Source organism: Corythoichthys intestinalis, chromosome 9 (assembly GCF_030265065.1).
Source record: "Corythoichthys intestinalis isolate RoL2023-P3 chromosome 9, ASM3026506v1, whole genome shotgun sequence".
In the NCBI taxonomy this organism is placed as follows: Eukaryota; Metazoa; Chordata; class Actinopteri; order Syngnathiformes; family Syngnathidae; genus Corythoichthys; species Corythoichthys intestinalis.
Genome location: NC_080403.1, coordinates 36,476,596 through 36,499,095, shown reverse-complemented (window position 1 = coordinate 36,499,095; position 22,500 = coordinate 36,476,596). Strand labels below are relative to the sequence as shown.

At 39.5% G+C, this 22,500-nt stretch overlaps 1 protein-coding gene across 8 annotated transcripts in view; it reads right to left on the bottom strand.

Annotated features, from left to right (window-relative positions):
• Nucleotides 1–22,500, bottom strand: part of magi1b (membrane associated guanylate kinase, WW and PDZ domain containing 1b) — a 220,767-nt gene that overhangs the window by 22,145 nt on the left and 176,122 nt on the right. For 6 of the 8 annotated variants that reach the window (XM_057847216.1, XM_057847218.1, XM_057847220.1 and 3 more), the window contains 4 exons: nucleotides 21,161–21,192; nucleotides 20,664–20,708; nucleotides 15,462–15,708; nucleotides 181–272 (listed from right to left, as the gene is read on the bottom strand). In XM_057847216.1, the coding sequence (XP_057703199.1) occupies nucleotides 181–272; nucleotides 15,462–15,708; nucleotides 20,664–20,708; nucleotides 21,161–21,192 (416 nt within the window). The remainder of the gene's footprint in view (nucleotides 1–180; nucleotides 273–15,461; nucleotides 15,709–20,663; nucleotides 20,709–21,160; nucleotides 21,193–22,500) is intronic. The other 2 variants (XM_057847217.1, XM_057847219.1) reach the window with 2 other exon arrangements.

Below are 22,500 nucleotides of genomic sequence, written 5' to 3'. Positions count from 1 at the left end.
CACATTCGTATATTTAGAAGTATGTACAATACATAAATTCAAAGATTAGTGGTTGTGTTTCTCTGAAATAGGGTGAAACAAAAAAACTTCAAAACCATGTCCTAATGTATTAATTGCCACAATACTACAGAAAATAAAGTAAAAATAACATGGACCTATCACAGATAGTGGGATACTTACTGGCTCTCCTTCCTCGTTCCCTCCAAGAATTCTGAAGCCAAACCCTGTGTCCTTCCTCCAGAGGAATATATCCTGCTCCTGGAAGTCTGGAACTGTAACAAATACATCATCATCAGCAATCAACAGCAACATATTTTCTTATCGGTCATCCAAGAGATGGTTTGAACACTCAACACTCGTGCCTACCCCAGTTAATCCAATTCCAATATGAATCTCATAATAGTAGTAGTAATAGTGCTGATATTAATATCACCTTACAATAAGCAGTAGGAGTGTAAATCACCAATTTTATGACGATGCTATATTAACAATATTAACAATATTGTAAACAATCTTTTTAACTCATTTCGGTCTGGATTTCGGCCACAACACAGCACCGAGACCGTGCTTCTCATAGTCCAAAATGATATTCGCCGGAATACCGATGCAGGCAAATCATCTGTTCTGCTATATACTATTGGATCTCAGCGCCGCATTCGACACTGTTGATCAAAACATACTACTCAGCAGATTGGAACAGTGGGTAGGGCTTACTGACACTGTTCTTCAGTGGTTCACATCTTATTTACATGATAGGGATTTCTTTGTGTCAATCGGAAACCATCAGTCAGAACAAACCAAATTCACGTCAGAGTCAATTCTTGGACCACTCTTATTTAACATCTCTATGCTTCCCCAAGTTCAGATTATGGAACAGTATGACATCTCCTAGCACACCTATGCAGATGACACACAACTCTAGATTTCTGTGTCCCCACATGATTATAGTCCATTAGTTTCCCTGAGTAAATGCATTCATCAAATCAATGAATGGATGTGCCAGATTTTTTTCCAGTTAAATGTGGAGAAGACAGAAGTGATCATTTTCGGGCCAAAAAAGGAAAGGTCAAAGATAAGCAGGCACCTTAGCACAATGTCACTTACAGCTACAAATCAAGTCAGAAACCTTGGCGTAATTATTGACTCAGACCTAAAATTTGATAGCCCTCTAAAGTCATTCACTAAATCTGCTTATTACCACCTAAAAAAATATAGCCAGAATTAAGGGGCTTCTGACTCAACAAGACACGGAAAAACTTATGCATGCATTCATTTTCAGCAGATTGGACTATTGCAGCTGTATATTTACAGGTCTTCATAAAAAATCAGTCAGGAAGCTGCAGCTAGTACAGAATGCTGCGGCCAGAGTCCTCACAAATACAAGGAAACTGGACCACATTACACCGGTTTTGAAATCATTACACTGGCTTCCAGTGAGTCATAGGCTAAACTATAAAATACTACTGCTATTCTACAAAACACTTAATGGCCTTGGACCAGAATACATGCTTGATTTGTTAGATTACTATAAAACATAGACCCCTAAGGTCGTTTGGAACCGGTCTCCTGTACTGTATGTTCCACGAACAAGAACCAAGCAGGGTGAGGCAGCATTTAGTTATTATGCTCCTCACCTCTGGAACAAGTTACCTGAAGGTCTGAAGTAGGCTCAAACTGTTAGCTCTTTTATATCAGGGCTAAAAATGCTTTTGTTTAACACTGCATATCCATAACTGTCTATACATTTCAATCTTTTTGCTTTCTATTCCTCTTGTGCCTATCTCCATTGCTGATTTCAATTATTAGCAGTAGTAGTAACATTTGTTTTATTTTTTTATTTAATTATTTTTTTAAATTCTTTTCGTGATCAAATGTGATTTTTATGTATAATTTTATTTCCTATTTCGATTGTCTTTGTTTTTACGTTATATTGATTTTAATGTGACTTTTTATGATCTTCATGTGATGTAAAGTACTTTGAATTGCCTTGTGTTAAATTGCGCTATATAAATAAATTTGCCTCGCCTTGCCTATTGATTGTTTGGACAATTACGCTATTAGCAAATTTTAAAAATTGCCACGATTCATGGGTTTTCATTCCACTTAATATATCATGTACAGATCAGTGTTGTCAGTAACTCGTTACTGTAATCTGGTCACTTTCGCTCAATAACTAGTAATGTAACACGTTTATTTTTCCAAACCCGTAATCTGATTGAAGTTAGTTTCCTTAGTGTCTGTGCGTTTCTATTTTGTTATTGCCTCATAATGTATGTAGAATGAAGAATATTGTAGTCATGTACAAAGAGCAATTTGAATAGAAAATGTTAGAAAGGTTCCTATTACGTGTTCGTTTCCATGGTAACCACTCACAGTTACTTCCTGTTTTGGTCTCGAGTCCCACGCGCTAAGTGTTTTAGGACTGAGAAAGGCATGTGCCAGCACAGGTGCGCATTCGAGCTGAGTGCAGCCACCTGTTCAAATGTGCGAGGGAATGTTGATCTATGTGCATCCATGAATGAACGTGGGTATTTTTCCTTCGTTCTGGAGTTTTCCAGCAATAGGTTGGAGCCGCTACATGTGCAGCAGCTTCGTAGCTTTGCCGTTACAACAGCGGGTAATCATCGCTCCAAGTTGGCAAGTTTTGTTCACATCATATTTGTGTTGCACATTTATGCCATGAGATGTCTTATAAGTCCATATGAGTGTAAAATGCTTAGTTGCCGCCACATTTTGTGGCCAAATTGACCGCGTGTGTGTACGGCGTACTTCTGGGTTCTGTGCCACCACCTTTGTGTTTATTGCACTGTGAAATTCATTTGTGTATTGTTGATTATTGTGCAGTCAGTTTGCATTGCTTAACATTGACACTGATATGGTGTTAACCCTATTTTATGCAATTTGTCAGTTATTTGTTGATTTAAGGGCTCTGGTGTGGCTAAGCTAGCGTGAGTCAATGGTGGTTGAACTCATCTACATTGACTAATTAAACCTCCGCTTACTTGAAGATTAATTGTTATGTGAAAAATTGTGAACTTGGCCTTTAAATTCAATTATCAGAAAGCTAATTACATGCGATGACATTTTTCTGTTGTCATTCTTATGTTGAGATGGCAAAGGGAGAAAAAAATTGTAAAAAGTAACCGATAAATTACTTTTAAAATAACTTACTTTGATAATAATAAGTGAAGTAACTAGATTACTTTATTGAGGCGTATTCAGTAATTAAATAACGTTTTCAAGTAATTTGTGACAACTCTGGTACAGATTTAACACCATCAGTTCCATGTTTAAATATATTCTTGCTGAAACATTGCAGATGTTTTAATGAAAATCCTTCTTTAAAAAAAAAGTCACTTTAAAAAACTGACGCTATCAATCCATGTTTTGTGTTATGATTTCAATTCCGATTGTGCCACACAAATCGATAATATCGATTCATATCAATTGCAGAAATTGTTACACGACTAGTAAGGAGTGTTCATGATTACTTAGAATGCAAATAATCATGTGGCAGCTCTGATCTTTGTCAAAAACAAATAACTTTCACAAACTGTCTGGATGTTTTGACAGAAACAAACATGAGGTCCCACGCAAAACAGAGTTCTATTTTGGATTAGGCTAAGTGAAACTCAGCAAGTTATAAATATTCATTCATCCATCTTCCAAGCCGCTCATCTTAATAAGGGTTATGGGGCTGCTGTAGCTTGTCCCAGCTAAACTATGGGCAGTAGGCGGGGTACATTGTGAAATGCTTCCTAGCCATTCAGAGATCAATAGGAGATGAATAACCCTTCCCTCAAGGGACAATTTCCAGTGTTCAATCAGCCTACCATGCATGTTTTTGGCATGTGGGAAGAAACCGGGGTACCTAGAGGAAACCTACGCAGGCAGGGGAAGAACATGCAAACTCCACACAGGAAGGCTAGAGCCTGGGATTGAACCCGCTCAGAATTGTGAAGCGGACGTGATCACCACTCATCCACCGTGCTGCTCAGTTATAAATATTCTTTCATCTAAAATAAAATATTTACACCAATGTTAAAAAAAAAACATTTAACAATATACCAAAGGTCATTGTGATCCTGAACTAACAAAGTGACCAGTTCACACAATTTGTGAGTTAATTACAGGTTTGTGTACGTTAATATCTGCATTTAATTGCGGTCTTCCGCGTTTGTGCGAGGGAAAAAAATCCCCTTGGAACAATAAATAATTATTCTATACTTTATATACATGGATATTTTCATCACTCTTTCCAACACATCTTACAATACCAATATTTCTCATGGGCAAAGTACTAAAACATGCAGCATTCCACAATATATAATTCAGCATGGGGCCACAGTTTGGCAAGGGTCATGGTTTACAGCCATCAATAAGAAAAGACGCTTGCTTTGTGTTATGTGTGTGTAGTACAAAGGCCCTGTGCAACAAAAGAACGAATTGCAATGCAGCAACTGACAGCTCATTGCTAATTTAAAGACAAAACAGCCTCGGGGTGTGTACGTCTTTGTGTGGTGTCCTCTCTGTATAAATGGTCATCAAATTTAACATGTTTATGAACGTATACACAATGTATTTATGCACATTATTTGTATGGTTATAGCTCTGCTGACATCTGAGCACACCAGCATGGAGATTTGGTTGCCAAGGTCACCAAAGCCACTAAGAGACGGTAAGGGCGACAGAAGTAAGCAAGCTGTCTGCTCACAATCCTTTGGATGACAGCTAAAATCCCAGCAGAGTCCAGCTATCTCTTTCAATCTATCACTACGTTACCGTGGAGGAGAGGCAGATTCAAAGGGCTAACTGTCACAACCTTCACCTGTAATTGCTCAGGGTCAAGTCTGTTAGTGCATTGGTAGACTTATCTTGTCTTTGGACAGAAGGAAAGTTTTTATTTTCGCTGATTCACCACAGTGCTCACTGGTTTACTGATGTAACACTGACAAAGCGGGACGATTGTGACAATTGGTAATATTCGGCACGTTTTCGCTGAAAAACAATCAAGCGGCTTATCAATGAGATTGAGGTCTAATGTCTTTAAGTGGCGTCTTAACTGATTTGGCTTCAGACTCTCCGCTATAATCACTTTTAGACTCAGTAAACAGTGGTCTTTCCTCATTTCCCACAATATTAAAAGTCAAAGCCAAAAGGCAAACGGCCCGAAAAAAGTGCATTCTTGGCGGCCGAGGGAGAAGCGTAGGTGAGGGCGGTGGTCTTGACGATCCCAAGCCGAAAACGGCACTTCTCGGCCGGTGTAGAACCTACACCGGACACGTGAGAACCGGAGAAGACAGTGGGTCGCTGCATGAGTCCAGCTCTGCATGAGTCTCTTCCGTGTGCTCTTGCTTACTTCAAAAATACTGCACGCACTTTGAAAATGAGAGCGCCACTGCCACCCACGGAGTGGATGTGCAAGTACACTTTATTCTAGTGCGGCAAAAAAAAAAAGCGTGTTCCCCGAGGTCACTCGCGCCACCACTGGCATCGCTCTGCGCCCCCCTGGGGGGGCGCGCCCCACCATTTGAGAAGTACTGCTCTACCTTGTGCAGGTATTTGAGCGTTTTATTTTGTTGTCTTATTGCCTCTATGCCTACCACCTTGGTTTAGTAGTATTGATCCCCGTTGACCTTCTGTCACGGGCCCATTCTGTTATTCCCCCTTTTCCGCGATTGCGTGTTTGTTTTTTATTTAATAAACCCTGGAACGCATCCCTCGGTAGTTGTCTGTTTTGAGGTTTAACTTTGTTTCCGCATTTGCAGACCCTAACAACTTTAGACAAACATCACTTATGAACAAAACTTTCGTAGGAAAGACAAAGACCAACATAACGGCCGAAGCTACAACCGTTTTTGTCGTGCAGCCATTTTGGCTTTCACAACGCACAATATCGCCAAGCAACCTCAAGAGGGTGCTCTAAGAGCACGCAAAAAAACGGTAGTTACCGAAAGTTAAATTTAAGTGATGATAAAGACGAATTTGAGAGCGTCATCCATGATGATGAGGAAGAGTTACCGTAAGGCAGTTAAGTTAAGAAACAAAAACTAGAAACCTAATATATTTACCACATTGACATTGCTTGTCTTGTCTACTTTGTTTTTACTATGTAAGTAGATACTAAATAAAATTAATAGTAAAAAGCTTAGTTTCAATCATACAGGTATCAAAAATTTGCCCAAAAATCTCCCAAATTGTGGTGTGACCAATATTGCCACTTTTTTAAACCACAAGCTAAGGGTGCGACCTGTCTGCCAGAGCAACTTATGCAAGAGTGTGTATGTATATACCGTATTTTCATGACCATAAGGCGCACCTAAAAGTCAAAACTGTTCTCCAAAATGGACGGTGCGCCCCATAATGTGGTGCGCCTATTGTGTGAACTAAGTACCAAAATGTGTCTGTCAGAATGACCAATTTTTGAAAAGGCGGACGTAATTGAGAGCCACATGAGAACCTTAAAGGGAGAAGGTTGCGTGTGATAGGCGTGCCACTAGTAGCTGTCATTTTCGAGTATGTGCGTTCAGCTAAACCTTGAAAATGGCATCTACTACGAAGAAACACTTACGAACCCCAGTTCAAACTCAAAGCTATCACCTACGCAAAATAAACAGAAACTGCCACCTATGGTGATTTTTAAGAGGACGACGCGGCCCAAAGAAATATTTCCGGGGTAATTTTGAAGGCCAATCATAAGGGTTGGATGGACGAGAAGAAGGAGAGTTGCTGAGGGAAGTGTACGTCAAGTGAAGTTTTTTTTCCACGTGTCACCATCCTTGTTTATTTGTGACTCCATGCGCACCCATCTTACACCTGCTGTGAAAAACCAGATGCATCTGATGAACTCGGAACTTGTCATCATTCCGGGAGATTTAACGAAGGAACTCCAACCGCTGGAAGTCGGTGTAAAGCGGACGTTCAAAGTCAAGTTGCGAGCGGCGTGGGAGCAATGGATGACGAATGGCGAACACAGCTTTACGAAGAGTGGGCAGCGCCATGCGAGTTATGCCACAGTTTGCAAATGGATTGTCGCTGTTTGGGCTAAGGTGTCTGCTTGCAGTGTGGTTGGTGCTTTCGCCAAAGGCGGCATTATTTCTGAGGAGGACACGCACGGCAAGGAGACTGACTGACAACGACTAGAGGGAACGTGCCGTGTTTTATAGAGCCCTAATCCAGCTGTTCAATTCGGATACAGAAGATGAGGACTTTGATGGATTTGTGGATTGATTAAGATTGATGTGAGTACTTTGTTGTATTCTTTAACAAAGTACAAATGAACTCAGTTTTGCTCCCGCTGCCTTAAAAAAAAAAAACAAGCGTGCATACAAAAATAGCACCCGAAAAGCCTGTGCCTTTTAATACAGTGCGCTCTATGGTCGCGAAAATACAGTGTACACATATATACAGTGGGGAGAACAAGTATTTGATACACTGCCAATGGGAAAACCCATTGGCAGTGTATCAAATACTTGTTCTCCCCACTGTATATATTGGGGCTGTCAAACGATTAAAATTTTTAATCTAGTTAATCACAGCTTAAAAATTAATTAATCGTAATTAATCGCAATTCAAACCATCTGTAAAATACGCCATATTTTTCTGTAAATTGTTGTTGGAATGGAAAGATAAGACACAAGACAAACATTCAACATACTGTACATAAGTACTGTATTTGTTGATTATAACAAAACCACAAGATGGCATTAAAATTATTAACATTCTTTCTGTTAAAGCGATCCACGGATAGAAAGACTTGTAGTTCTTAAAAGATAAATTACAGGACAAGTTATAGTAATTTTATATTAAAACCCCGCTTAATCTTTTTGTTTTAGTAAAATTTGTAAAATTTTCAATCCCAAAATAAACTAATAGCAAGCCATTGTTGACGTTGCCGAGCGGGATGTCACATGGGCTCCCTGACGTTCTTCCATAGTGTCTTTAACTACGTAAGCTAGTGATTGAATTACACCACAACGTGTCAATGGCGAGTTTTAAATCAATTAGAGGTCTAGCCAATGCAAAGTCTGAGTTAGTTTTATGTGTATTTTGCATAGCTATTTTGATTGGGAATGCCAGTGGCCTATACTACGAAGCCGGTTTTCTGGCTTAGCAGGGTAACTTCGAGAGTAACTTTATCACGTGCGACGTAAGTTCGCGGCTATGCGAGACTACGAAAGGTGGATATGTTGGAACCGAGAAGTGTTGCCATGGCAACACACGCCACACGCCAAACCTGGTCGTGTCAGAGTTAGATCTTGCTTAACATCAGGATTCCAATTAACCACGCTCTATTTAAACAGCACCCCTCCGCGGACGTGTCCTCCTGACAATGACAGCGTACTTGGACGACCCATACGACATTGGCGCGCGGATTGTGAGGGGCTCTCTCCGGAGGGCACGGGTATTTCGGGACCGCCAAAATTCGCTGGCGTACCCGGAAGATGTTCTCCATGAAAGACATATTTTCAAGTGAGGAAATTCTTTACCTGTGCCAACTGATCGAGGCGGACGTCACTAATGTAACCCGCCGAGTCAGGCCCTCACAACCGCTCAGCTTGTGTGCCTGTCCGTGCGCTCTTTTGCCAGGAACAATATATGTATTCCATGAGTCCATCGGTGATGCTGAATATCTGCGTAAGAACACTGTATGCCGTGCGATTCGGAGTGGGGTATGGAAACGCTTCAAATTGATTGTTGAAATCGCTGAATGTAAACGAATGCGGAGCTTTGCTCTCATACAAGAAATATATTTAACGGACTTTCCAGCGTTATTTCGTTGTGTAAATATTTATAATAATCATAGAAATATGTAGACTATTTAAAAATTGAGAAAACTTGCGTTTTTTTTCTGCCAACTCGAAGAGATTAAATTGTCAAATCCACTGATAGGACAGACGCACAAATATAAAAGATACAAATGTTTATTGAATATGCATCTTACAGTCTTGTTTGTCAGCGAAAACTCGTTACAAGAGACGGGCTTTAATTTACGCAACAACGCATGGCATCCCGGCATTTTCTTCTTCTCCTGAGTCCTCACAAATATAACATAACATTTTGGGAGGGGGGGTTGGGCTTGGGCCTGCAAATCAAGTTGATTGATCGGACTCGGGTCGGGTCGAGCTGGATTTTTAGGCCCAAACTAAAAAAAAGAACATACGTATTCATACAGTCAAGGAGACTAAACATACAATCATCCTGCCTCATGTGGTGATGCGCGATTAATTATTTCTTACTGTTAACGTACCAAATCTTCTTTTATTGTCCTGACAGCAGGCTTTATTTCTTTTCATGGACATAAGTAAACTGGCATATTGACGCATTCACAAATCACACGATCTGTAAATTCGCTGTCAACAGACCCGTCGTGCTCAACTCGCCGAATCGGTGTTGGATTTCGCGGTGAGGGTGGATTTTAATCATCGCGCATTCCTCCTCTGTGAAGTAAGGTGCCCGTGCCATCGTCACAAGTAGTGTTTGACTCTGCTCTCCGCCCCCTTTTATGTGAACGCGCAGTAACTCTGACTGGGTTGACACAGGTTCGACTAATCAACCTCATAATCAGCGTCGTAGCACCGATTGAGCACAAACTAGACAACCAGGTTTTGTCAACTCCGGTTACCCGCTGGTAAACTGGATTACTTCTGGGGAGGTTGAACTCGGTTCGTAGTATAGGCCACAGTTCTCTTTGCATTGAGCACTTTTTTTTTGGTGAACATTATTTTTTGAGAGCTAGGAATATTATTTTTGTTGTGCTTTCACTAAATGATACTGTAGCGACTTAACTGTTCGGCCCAAATGCATGATGGGAAGTTGGGCAACCGTAACTGTCAGTGGTGGCTGCAAATGGTATACAGTATGTACTGCGTTGTGTTCAATTAAGCGTGTTAAGAAAAACATCGTCTCCTGACATACTTCCCCAAGTCGTTCGCCATAATAGTTATGTTTGCTGTGAAAGAGTTGCCAAAGCCTATGCCAATAAAAGGCGCGGTCCAATGAACACCTGTGTCCACTCGCGATTCTCTGCCTTTTTGCTCTCACTGTGCTAAAACGGCGTCATTGTAAACTGTTTGAGGCAACGCATGAATGGGTCATTCCGTGCATACGTTAATTGCGTCAAATATTGTAACATGATTAATTTTTAAAAAATACCGCCTGTTAACGCGATATATTTGACAGCACTAATATTATATATGCACTGGTATATATACACTTTTTTTGCAAGAGGAGAAATAAATACAGTATACAGTTTATGATAGAATTAATGTTTGCACTTTTTGCACTTCTATATATTACCGTGTATTTAAATTACTTGATTTGTGAAAGAGGAAGTTTGTGTGCAAGTGTATGTGACTGTGTTGTGTGGTATTCCTTAAAAACAGGTCATTCAGAGAAACTTTTATCTCATGAAGAAAATGCTTCATTTCAGGGGAACTAGCGATCAGAAATGCATTTACCTCGCCAAATGGCTGAGCTCGACAAGGTGCATATTGCAGGATTTTCAGTCCAAAAGCGCAATGCAGCGTGAGGAAACTGAGGATTTAAGCTTGCTGTTACAGCCAGGTCAACTACTGCACACATTCCTTTCACATGGTCTTTCTCTGACATCTCTGCTATCACCCTCTTCTATTCCTCATCTTTTTTTAAATTCCTGATTACCTATTTGGTTTCCCACTAATCATTATTGTTTTCTTTGTACGTGCAGAACAGTTTTCCCATTCAGGTCAAATGTTAAATAACCTGGGAGCCTATAACCTTTATTTTTCAAGCTATAATCGCACCCTACTTCAACCCACTTGTTTTCCCTGTTTTTTTTTTTTTTTTTTTTCTTTAAAGAGTTAAATATGATTAAAGTAAAGACATCTCAGCATGCCTCTGCACAACTAGCCCATGTGCTGTCCCTCTTTTCATATTCTTCTTCATCTAAATAATGGAAAGCTTTGACAAGAGATGCCTTCCAAACCGATTAGACGTTAACGTAGCTTAGTCCTTGAAGAACGTTGCTTTTTCTCCTCCCCCACTTTTTGGGACACTAGATCTGAGAGCTTTTTAATTAGAAGTTTCTCCATGCTTTGGAAAGACAAGGGAGAGGGAGCCATGCAATCCGCTGACATCCACTTTACTATTGAAGCTAATTATACATCTGTAAAGAGAAGTCTGGTGCATCAGGGTCACTGACAGCAATTGAACCACAGTGAGACCAGAGACAAAGAATGTTTGAAATTTTGCCTATTTATGATGGTCACAAAATAACAGCAAAGCTAAATATGTACAACAGCTGCTTCTGGAAAGCTCCCACAAAGTTTAGCAGCATGTTTATGGGGACTTTTGAGAATTTTTCAGAAGTTGTGAGTTCACCTGTATTGGGAATAATGCAGTTATAAATAACGCAGTCTCATAATGGCGTTATTTTTTCAGTAACGGGGTAACTCTAGTTAAAGTCTAGCTAATTTTTTCAGCCGTTACAACGCCGTTACCGTTACTGACAGTCAAAAGCAGTGCGTTACTTACTCTGAATAAATTGAAGAAACTACCAGCCGTAGCGAGTCTACTCTGCTCTGTTTATTTGTCATCCAAGACTTTGGGTGTGTTCAGGTTTGAGAATAGTGCAGGGGTTTGGTTTGTGTTTTTTCTTAGCAAAGATATTCCACACAGGACGTGCTGGCACTCTCTTTCTTTAATAGCACATATAACTTCAACATTAACACAAACGTACGGCTCTCGGCAGGCCGTGTCTCAAACTCACTCCCGCATCATGAGAGCAAAGCAATACTGGCGCTGTGTGCACTTCAGGGTGCCTCGGATAATTCTGTATCAGAATATTACAGCACGTACTTCTTATGACTCCAGGCTGTTTGTCCCTGCTCATTCAATTAGACAATGCTTTCCAAAGCTTGCTAATGGTTCTGTGTTTGCTGCACCTGAATGCTAGCCTCATTCCCATCCCCCACTGTCAGCCAGCAAGAATGCTGCTTCCATCTTGAGGACGGCAGACGCTTTAAAGGGTGACGGGAGGAGTAGGGGGACGACGCTACCTGAATGCACCACCTGGATAGATGCGATGGAAGTGATTGTGATTGGCTGAGGGTTAGAGTCATGTGTCATGGTAAGCCAATCAGAGGCGGTGTTTTCAAACACAAACCGGAACACCACGTGCGGCAAACACACACACGCATAACAGATGCAGAGGGATATGATGGCAGAGCATTCAGAGGAAAATTTGTTCTTTACGAGGTGGAGATATAAACACTATTTCAAGTCAAAATACTTGAAGTACAGTAGGCTATGTCTACTTGATCAGTTGTCTCAGGTTGTGAGAGTTAGATTTAATTGATTAAACTCACTTTATATTGTTTACTGCTGATTGTTATTTTATTATATTGTTTACTGTTTATTTTTGTTGCACTTCAAGTGTAAACTAAATCTGTCGGTGGTGAGGTGCAATAAATATTAGAAGGTTCTATAACACAACTACCTGTCCGTTTCTTCTCTATTCAACTGACTTAAATACTGCTCAGAAAATTTCAAATTCTTTGACATACAACTTCTTTTGAAAGTAACGGAAATAATTACTTTCCCTGTAACTAGTTACTTTTACTATAGAGTAATTCAGTTACTAACTTAGTTACTTTTTGGAAGAAGTAGTGAATAACTATAACTAATTTTTTAAAGTAACGTTCCCAACACTGGAGTTCACACATCCACACTGTCAAACTCCGTGATTGATTAATCCAAAAAATAATCTGTTGGGTTGAGGTCAGGACTCTGTAATGGCCAGACAAATTAAAGGCCACTTCCTCCTCCGCGGCAGTGCACAAATCTACGTTCATAAAGCAGGTTTTTTTAATCCCTTGATTTACTTGGAAACAAGGAGAAGCTCCTCCAATTTCATTGTACATTTTTATAAACACAATAAAAGCTATTCTGAAGTATCCCCTTGCTTCAATGCAATGCCCTAACACTGCCCCTGGTTGTCAAGGTAACGGAAGCCGTACCAATCCAGAAGGGTGAGCTGTGGCTGATATAAATGAGACAGGACTTTCCACTCAAAACAATGAAGCAAAACTAGAGGATTAGTGTTTCTAAAAAAGCACGACACAAGTGGAGACCAGGGAACTGTTTTAAAATGAACATTGCATACCACATCTCTGGCTATCTTAATTGGAGATGGTTTTGACAATTAGAAAGAGGCATTGTCTTTTACAGTATGTCAGTCTGTTAACTGTATCTTTAAGTGGATCTGACAACACACAGACTCCGCCATCAGTTGACAAGACAACTCCTACAGACTTTGCGTCAGGCCTTCTCGTAGGGGGCTGACCCATAGAGCGCTGAGGTGGCTTTCACTTTTCACTGCAATAAACTCAAACACACACTGCGTTCTAACGCCCGATTTAGGTGGAAATAGGACAATGGTTTTACTAAATACAAGCAGGCAGGAGTGTCCCAAGAGTGATTTGGTCGAGGAGTCAAGGTAATTATTATATTTGTCGCACAATGTATGCACTTTGAAACTTGTGAATTGAATGAAATGATTGGAAAAAATTAGCCTAACTTTAGCTTGAAATATTTACGTAAAATTAAAACTGCCCTTTTTTTTTTTTTTTTTTTGCTTTTAGACAAGAGTCCAGACTGTTTTACGTTCATATCTACAGAAATTTCACGATTTAAGCATTTATTTGCAAGAATTTTCAACTTAGTCCATCACTAAATCCGCTTATTACCACCTAAAAAAATATAACCAGAATTAATGGGCTTCTGACTCAACAAGACATGGAAAAACTTATGCATGCATTCATTTTCAGCAGATTGGACTATTGCAATGGTATATTTACGAGTCTTGAAAAAAAATCAGTCAGGAAGCTGCAGCTAGTACAGAATGCTGCAGCCAGAGTCCTCACAAATACAAGGAAGCTGGACCACATTACACCGGTTTTGAAATCGCTACACTGGCTTCCAGTGAGTCAAAGGATAGACTATAAAATACTACTGCTCGTCTACAAAATACTTAATGGCCTTGAACCAAAATACATGCTTGACTTGTTAGATTCCTATGAGACATCTAGACCCCTAAGGTCGTCTGGAACCGGTCTTCTGCATGTTCCAAGAACAAGAACCAAGCAGGGTGAGGCAGCATTTAGTTATTATGCTCCTCACCTCTGGAACAAGTTACCTGAACGTCTGAAGTATGCTCAAACTGTTAGCTCTTTTAAATAAGGGCTAAAAACGCTTTTGTTTAGCACTGCATATCCATAACTGTCTATATATTTCAATCTACTTGCTTTCTATTCCTCTTGTGCATATCTCCATTGCTGATTTCAATTATTATTAGTAGTAGTAGTTTTTGTTTTATTTTTATTTATTTATTTTTATACTATTTGTGATTAAATGCGATCTTTATGTATAATTTTATTTCCGATTTTGATTGTCTTGGTTTTTACGTTGTAGTGATTAAATGTGATTTTTATGATCTTCATGTGCTGTAAAGCACTTTGAATGCCTTGTGTTGAATTGTGCCTTGCCTTGCCTTGCCTTAAAAAGCTCTTTGTTCCGAGACGGCCACCATGTTGGATTAAACAATACCGTAACTTTGGCTTGAAACATCTACGTAAAATGAATGATTACTGCCCGCTTTTTGCTTTTAACCAAGAAAGTTGCAGATTTTGCTTCTGTCGAGTAAATTAAGATGATTCTGCATGCTTTCCTTAAGTATTAAGTTTCTGATGTTAAATTAAGTGATCTATTAGCTGTCAAAAACTTGCACTAAATAAAAAAAAAAAAAAAAAATTAAAGTTGCTACTTTGAGCAAAAACTAATATTCAATCAATATATATCAATATTGCTATTGATCCTGAAAATATAGATGTTTATCTCTGCATTTAGTTTTTTTGTGCATCTAGCGTAACATTTGAGAATTTTATAGCAATTTTACGTTTTTTTTTTTAAACTTGTATGAAAAACAATCAGGATTTTATTAGGGATTGACTTCTAATTTTTTGATATCGCTGCTCATAGAGACTGATATATGCCTATGGGAGGTGTCTGTTTCGGTTTTAGGTCGCTATCGGCTTTGGTTTTGAAAATATTTGGGAAATATTTGAATTTTAAATTTTTGAAAATGGGCCCCCTACGGATCGGCCCAGAGCCCCGTGTCCCGTCAACTGATAGTGAAGTCTAGGGACAATAATAGAATGATATTAATATTGTATCAGTAAGATAGCTAAGGATTTCATGACATCTTCCCATTTCTTGATGAGTCTAACATTAACAATATCCCAAAACCATAGTCCGTAAACTTCTGCAGCTGGGAATGTTACCTAAACCGTTACAAGAAAGTCATTTAAGAAAATAAGCATTATTCCTCACCACAATTCCTCCCAAACCCACCGCAGGCCTCAACCAAGCCCTTCACCTTCAAGCAGCCCTCATCCAACCGCCACCAAAAATATTATACTTACGCCTACTTTCATACATGCTCCTGGACTGGGCCCAAATCTTAAAGGGATCAGGTTTTCTCGAAACGGTCCCGTCGGCTGAGGAGTCCTGGGGCGGAAGACCCGGTAGCGGCTGCGAAGGTACTGGGGGAGCGATGCTCTCGCTGAGCGGAGGTGCCAGGGATGAGTGTAAAGGTGAGTCCGTGTGGGCACTCCGATGGCTGGAAACGCTGTGCTGTGAGCTGTTCTGGCTGTCTTTTCTTGACAATTGCTGGTGGGGAAGCAGATCAATATAATTGGACTACAAGAAGACATGCTGTCAGTAAATTGTGAACCACAAAGGGGCATGACAGCAGTGCTAAGCATTGACAGACAGGTGAGAAAAAAAACCAAAAACGAAGCAGTCCAATACACATAGAAAAGACAATAGTGAATCAGAAGTAGAATTTGTCATTGCACAGCAGCACGACCTTGAAATGCAACCCTAAAAACTAGGGCTGTAAAATTTTTAATCGAGTTAATTACAGCTTAAAAATTAATTAATCATAATTAATCGCAATTCAAACTATCTATAAAATATGCCATATTTTTCTGTAAATTATTGTTGGAATGGAGAGATAAGACAAGACGGATATATACATTCAACATATAGTACATAAGTACTGTATTTGTTTATTATAACAATAAATCAACAAGATGGCATTAACATTATTAATATTGTGTTAAAGCGATCCATGGATAGAAAGACTTGTAGTTCTTAAAAGATAAATGTTAGTACAAGTTATAGAAAATTTATATTAAAACCCCTCTTAATGTTTTTGTTTTAATAAAATTTGTAAAATTTTCAATCAAAAAATAAACTAGTAGCTCGCCATTGTTGATGTCAATAATTATACAATGCTCATGGGTGCTGAAACCCATAAAATCAGTCGCACCCAAGCGCCAGTAGAGGGTGACAAAACACCAAAAAACACAAATAACAAGTGGACATTACACTGTGCTGTCATTTTAATTTGTTTGAGCGGGGCATGTGCGTTAAATGCGTCAAATATTTTAACGTGATTAATTTAAAAAATTAATTACAGCCCGTTAACGCGTTAATTTTGACAGCCCTACTAAAAACACACAACACAGAAGTTCAACGGATATAATAAACCTTCAATTTAAGCTTTTGCATGGTGGTTTGTACAGTAAAATCAGGGTAAGGAGGATAAAAAGTCAGGAGTAATTCTGATTAGGGTAAAAAGGGAATGAATACAGCGGTATGAAAAGGTTTAGGAACCCTCGGGTATTCCCAAACTTTCCTTTTTTTTTTGTTTGCTACAAATGGTTGGTAACTTTTCAGTTTTAGTCGATTTTAGCGATGCCAGTGGACAAAAGCGGCAGTGTTTTGCCTTAAAGAAGACTGCGTTTCCCATGAGGACCAGCGCACACCCGCATACTGTTGTAAAATCATGGTGGTCGCCTGCAGATGGATTAAACAACATTTCTGTTTCCAGGGGCTATGTGAAGGATAAAAAGTAATAAGGTAATGAATCCAGCTGTGACCAAACAATAGCATATGACGGTTAGCAACCGTGTGGCATAGTGTGGCTAGCCCAGGGGTGTCCAAACTTTTTGCAAAGGGGGCCAGATTAGGTGTGGTAAAAATGTGGGGGGCCGACCTTGGCTGACTTCCTTTACGTAGAACTATATATTTAAGCAAAGTTTAACAAGCCATTCTCTGTGTCACATTTGCTTTATTATTTTTTTAAATTAAAAATTTCAACAATCTCGCAATTAGCCTTTGTGGCATAATCTCTCGACTCTCGGGCTCTTGCGAAATACTGCTGCTGTGAAATTAAACTAGCTTTAAATTTCTTCAATTTCTCGCTACATATCTTTGCTGTAATCTTGTTGTACATGTCAGTGTGTCTTGTTTGGTAATATCGCCTCACATTGAACTCTTTAGAAGCAGCGAATGTCTCTTTGCAAATGAGGCAGACACAGTTGTTGCGTATTTTAGTGAAGAAATAGTCCAATTTTCATCTATCCTTGAAGTGTCGGCCGTCGCAGTCAACTTTTTTTTGTTGATTGTCGCCATTTTAGAAAATTGGGAGTAAAGGGTCACATAGGGTAATGTTGCTTAGAGTGCTGCTGCTTTTTAGTGGGTAAATAAGGAGCAGCATTTAGTGTGTAAGCTACTTCATATGCTGGTAGCAGTACTGCTGACCAATTTATTAAGTCTGTGTGTGGGCCAGACGTTATTGATTTTATGACAGAGGCTGAGGGCCGGATGAAATTTGTCCACAGGCCGCATTTGGCCCCCGGGCCGGACTTTGGACATGTCTGGGCTAGCCCGATACAGACCCCCACAAGACATAAAAAAGGTGTCATTCAACTAATCATCAGTCCACATATCACAAATTTTATGAACATATTTTATAAAGGTTGAAAAGTTACCGAGTGTTGATTTAAGATCTAACATATTTGTCAAATGTTAACCACAATTAAGAGAAGGTATATTATTAAAGCTCTTTTTATTATAATAAATAAATAAATATATAAAAAATAGAAAATATGTCTGGGGGGGTTGGTTTCTCATTAAAATCATTTAACTGTAGGAAAAACTATATTACCAATTTCTTTATATTTTTAATTGCAAAGCAATTAGTGCTGCTTTCCCTGTGGTTTGCAGAGAAGTACTTCCAAAAGCACAAATGAGGTAAAAATAAATAAATAAAGGAACAATTTTGTGTCACAGCTAAGCAAAGTCATTAAATTGCCAATGGCCTCTGAAAAGCACTCAGCCACATGCTCAAGGATTTCAAGATAACTGTGCCTAGGAAGGTAAAGCATTCCTGAGCTCATAGAGAATACACAACACAACAATGTTTTGTTATTTTCCTTAATTTTCATTACAAATTATTGACCTGCAATTTTCATAAACGCAAAAGCCAAGACACTGTACGAGCGTAAAAGGCAAATTAGACAGTGATAGAAAGTGACAGCGATTGCATCTCACTCAGTATGACCTCTCGGTTCTTTGACCGTGGAGGACAAAAACAAACCAGCGATGCATACAGGCAGCCGTTGTATAAAAAGTGTTCAACACATACTAAAGGAAAGATATTTCATTTAAATTTTAACTTGTGTCTTCTACACCTCCGGATTATATGTTTATAGTCATTGATAGAGATGAAATTATGCAGTGGAACTCTGAACTTGTGGACGTCGCATTTCGTTTTACTAAAACATGAGACAATGCACTTCAAAAGAACAAAATGTCCTCATGTATGAAGCAAAGTGAGATGTAATCACAGCATGCAAGATCACAGTTCAGTGTAATCAAAGGTGGAAGGGTTCATCTTCACTCCGTACAACATAACAGCACCCAGTTTTTCCAATGTACCTCTATGCTGTCTTCAATATATCTCAGTTTTATGCTTTATACTATCAATTCCCCTCCAAAAAGAAAAAATACCGTGTCCTGTTGGATTTGTAATATTTGACACTTTGGAATCATGGTCCTTCTGTGCATCCACAATGACTTTTCTCCAATAACCCAATAATAAAGGAAGATTGAGAGGTCTGGCTGTATGAAAATGAATTCTGATGACTGACTCAGCCTCAGGCCTACTTTCCATCATCAACGTATCAAGCCCCAATTTAGTTGGCTTGTTTTTCCAAAAAGCCCTATAAAGACATTACTGCATTCTCAATTATGCAAATCAGATTTTTCTCAGATTTGCCTAAATATTTCTTTGCAAATGACAGTATGCATCTCTTCCAAGCCCTCAACCATTAGAGTATAATTTGAATGTTTTTGAACAAAGCTCCCAACAGTATTTCTTATACAAAAAAAAAAATAAATAAAAAAAAACGAAATACTCTTTTCCAAATGATTAGTTGACTTATTTTTTGTTGTGAAGCACTGAATTTATTCATTTGTTACAGGCTACAATTGCCATAATTTTCGGACTATAAGGCGCACCTGAGTAAACGCCGCCACCCATCAAATTTGAAACGAAAATGGCGATTGTTCATAAATAAGCTGCAATGACAATAAGCCGCAGTTGTGTTCACTGTATTATGGGATATTTACACTAAAAGATAATAACCAGTAAAACTTTATTTGATAGTTGCAAAATAAGACTAAAACCAAATGAACCACCATGAAGCTTTGAACCAATTGGCTGCAAAGCTTCATTGCTTCATTTGGACATCACTGCTCCCCTTGAGGAAAGACAGTCAACCTCCACTGCCACCTGCTGTCAACATTGTCGTCGTCCAACATGCCTACTTGCATGCATTGCAGCACTACAGATGTAAATAGCAAATAGCAATCAAAATTCATGTTCTCCGCTAATCATTTCTTCAATTACTGTTCCAGTTGTTTCATTAATTGCTACTTATGGTGTTTGGTAACAATTTATTTGGCACTGGCGCCATAAAACATGTCAAATCATACAATCATAATTATGACATGACACAAAAAGCATTAATGAATGCTTATAACAGATGACATTTAGTGTAATCCGGCAAATTATCTCACTTTTGAATGGATGTAAAAGATCCGAGCTGGACAAAAATAGAGTTAGTGACATAATTTGCCAGATGACACTTAAATGAAATCTGTCATAAGCATTCAGTAATCAGTTGTTTCATCAATTGCTAGCTATGGTATTTGGTAACACTTTATTGGACAGTGGTGCCATAAAACACATAAGACCATCATAATTATGACATGACACTGCCTTGAGCATTAATAAATGCTTATGACAGATGTCATTTTGTGTCATCCGGCAAATTATTTCCCTTTTGAATGGATGTAAACGATCCAAGCTTGACATAAATAGTGCATATTTGCTGGATAATGACAACTGTCATAAGCATTCTTCAATGAACATGATCGTGTCATGTCATAATTATGGCAGTCTTATAACGCCGCCATTAAATAAAGTGTTACCTATTAACCCAAATAAATCAACAAATAAGACGCACTGGACTATAAATCGTAAGATTCAAAATAAGGGGGGGAAAGTAGCGGCTTATAGTCCCAAAATTACGGTACTTTAATGACCAAAGGAAAAAAAAAAAAAAGTTTAAAAATCTGAGAAAAGTTTTGCATGATCATTTGGAAAGCAGTGTAATCACATACAAACCCATCACCATCCCTTCTAACCAACACCAATACCAACTAATTCCCTATATAAATATTCTCTCCGGCCAAACTATATGACATACCATCCTAGTGTAATCCCTGTATGGAGGGGCCATCTCAAAATCATCCTGCAAAACAAAATTGACAAACACATCTAGTCAGACTAAGTAAACTTGCTCCCTTCGTTAGTGCAGCACACATCAGAGGAAGAGGACGCTTCTCCCTGGTGAAGATACATTCAACTCACACAGTGAGCATAGTACCAGGCGCGCTACAATCATCAGAGTGTTAGAAACCAAGCTCATAGTGCATCAAAGCCCCTCGTCCCAGCCCCCCATTGGAAAGGAGGAGGGGTGGCGGCTGTGAAGCGACAGGGATTCCACCCCCGCATGACATACCGTACCGTGTCACTAAACAGAGAAATGACACCGGCACAAGTTATACGTTACAAAAGACAGCAAAGTGATACAGAAAAAAGTGAAAAATAGCCCTCTTCAAGACTTGCGCACACAAAAGACAGAACATACAACCATAGAAAAATCATGGGACAGAGCATTCAAATATAGAAAACAAAACTTACCAGTTTTGGGCTCTTCTTTGCAGGTGCCACTCCTGTGAAGAGCAGAAAGAGGAGATAATTACCTTTGGAGTTACATATAATCCCAGCTCAAAAAAATTGCTTTTCTTTCATGAATTCCCACAAAAAGACTCCAGAACTATGCCAGGAGCAGTGCTGTCTAGATTGCAATCTCTCTCCTTGCCTCTCTTTGCCTGATCCCTTGCCTGACTGGCATTTAGTGTGGATGTGTGTAGTGGGAGGGCAGGCAGCACAATCTATCTGCATCACTGCCGCGGCCAGCGCTCGTCTTGACTGGTGCAAAGCAAGAGTGGGGCCAGCCCGGGGGCTAACCCTGCGCTCTCTAGACCCTGGCTATACAACAGAGGCGCATGCAAAAGTGAGTGTGTTCGTGTATGAGAGGGAAAGCAAGTAGTGAGTTAAGAGGAGAGGACGGAATCCTGGAGAGCAACTAAGCTGAAGAAAAAAAGAGCAAGTGCGGGCGAGGAGCGGAGAAGAGCAAGGCACGCTGCGCTCTGGATTTCCTGGCCGTAGCATTACCCATGGAGAAGGAATCCAAGATACTGAACATTAAATCATAGGCAACCGTCAGTTCCCCTCTTACTGAGACCATCTTCCCGTGTCCGCTGAGCGCCACGCTCCACTGTTGAAGGCTCCAGCATCTATAGGCAGTTAACGCGTCTTCCTCGTCTCTCTCTTTCCAGCTGCCTTTTCCTTTTTTCTTTCACTTTCTCTCTCTCACGCGCTCTCTCGCTCATGGTCCTCCCTCCCTCTTCTTTTTTTCAGCATCATCAGCCTCTCTCACACCCCCTCCCACCTCTACATTCTGGTAAACATCCAGCAGCTGCACACACCCCACAAATTGTTTCATACACAACTGACTGCACAAATCAAAGTGTCCTTAAAATATGACCTTTTGTAATTTATCAGTGACCTGAAAAACCATTATCGTAGACAAGGCCACAAAGAGAGAATGCCTGAATAGTAGAATGCTACCAGAGCCCAGTTTGGGCATATAAGTGTGCTCCTGAAAACTACTTTAAAACCCAAGAATAAGGCATTGCCAGCATGTCTAAAATATCTAGTCTGGGAGATCTACTGCACAAATAAATGGGGGTTTCGTCCTTTTGATAAGATTTTAACTCATCCTCTGTCAGCTCAGATATATGTACACTATTCACAGAGTGTTTGTTGTGGTAGTAAGAAAAAGCAAATTTACATTAAAAATTTAAGAACACCTACCAATTCATCTGCCCTGCCAGTTCAAATGACATCTCTTGCCATCAATGGCAGCAAAGGATTCTCACGCACACACACTCAGACTCACTCACAATGTCCACGTC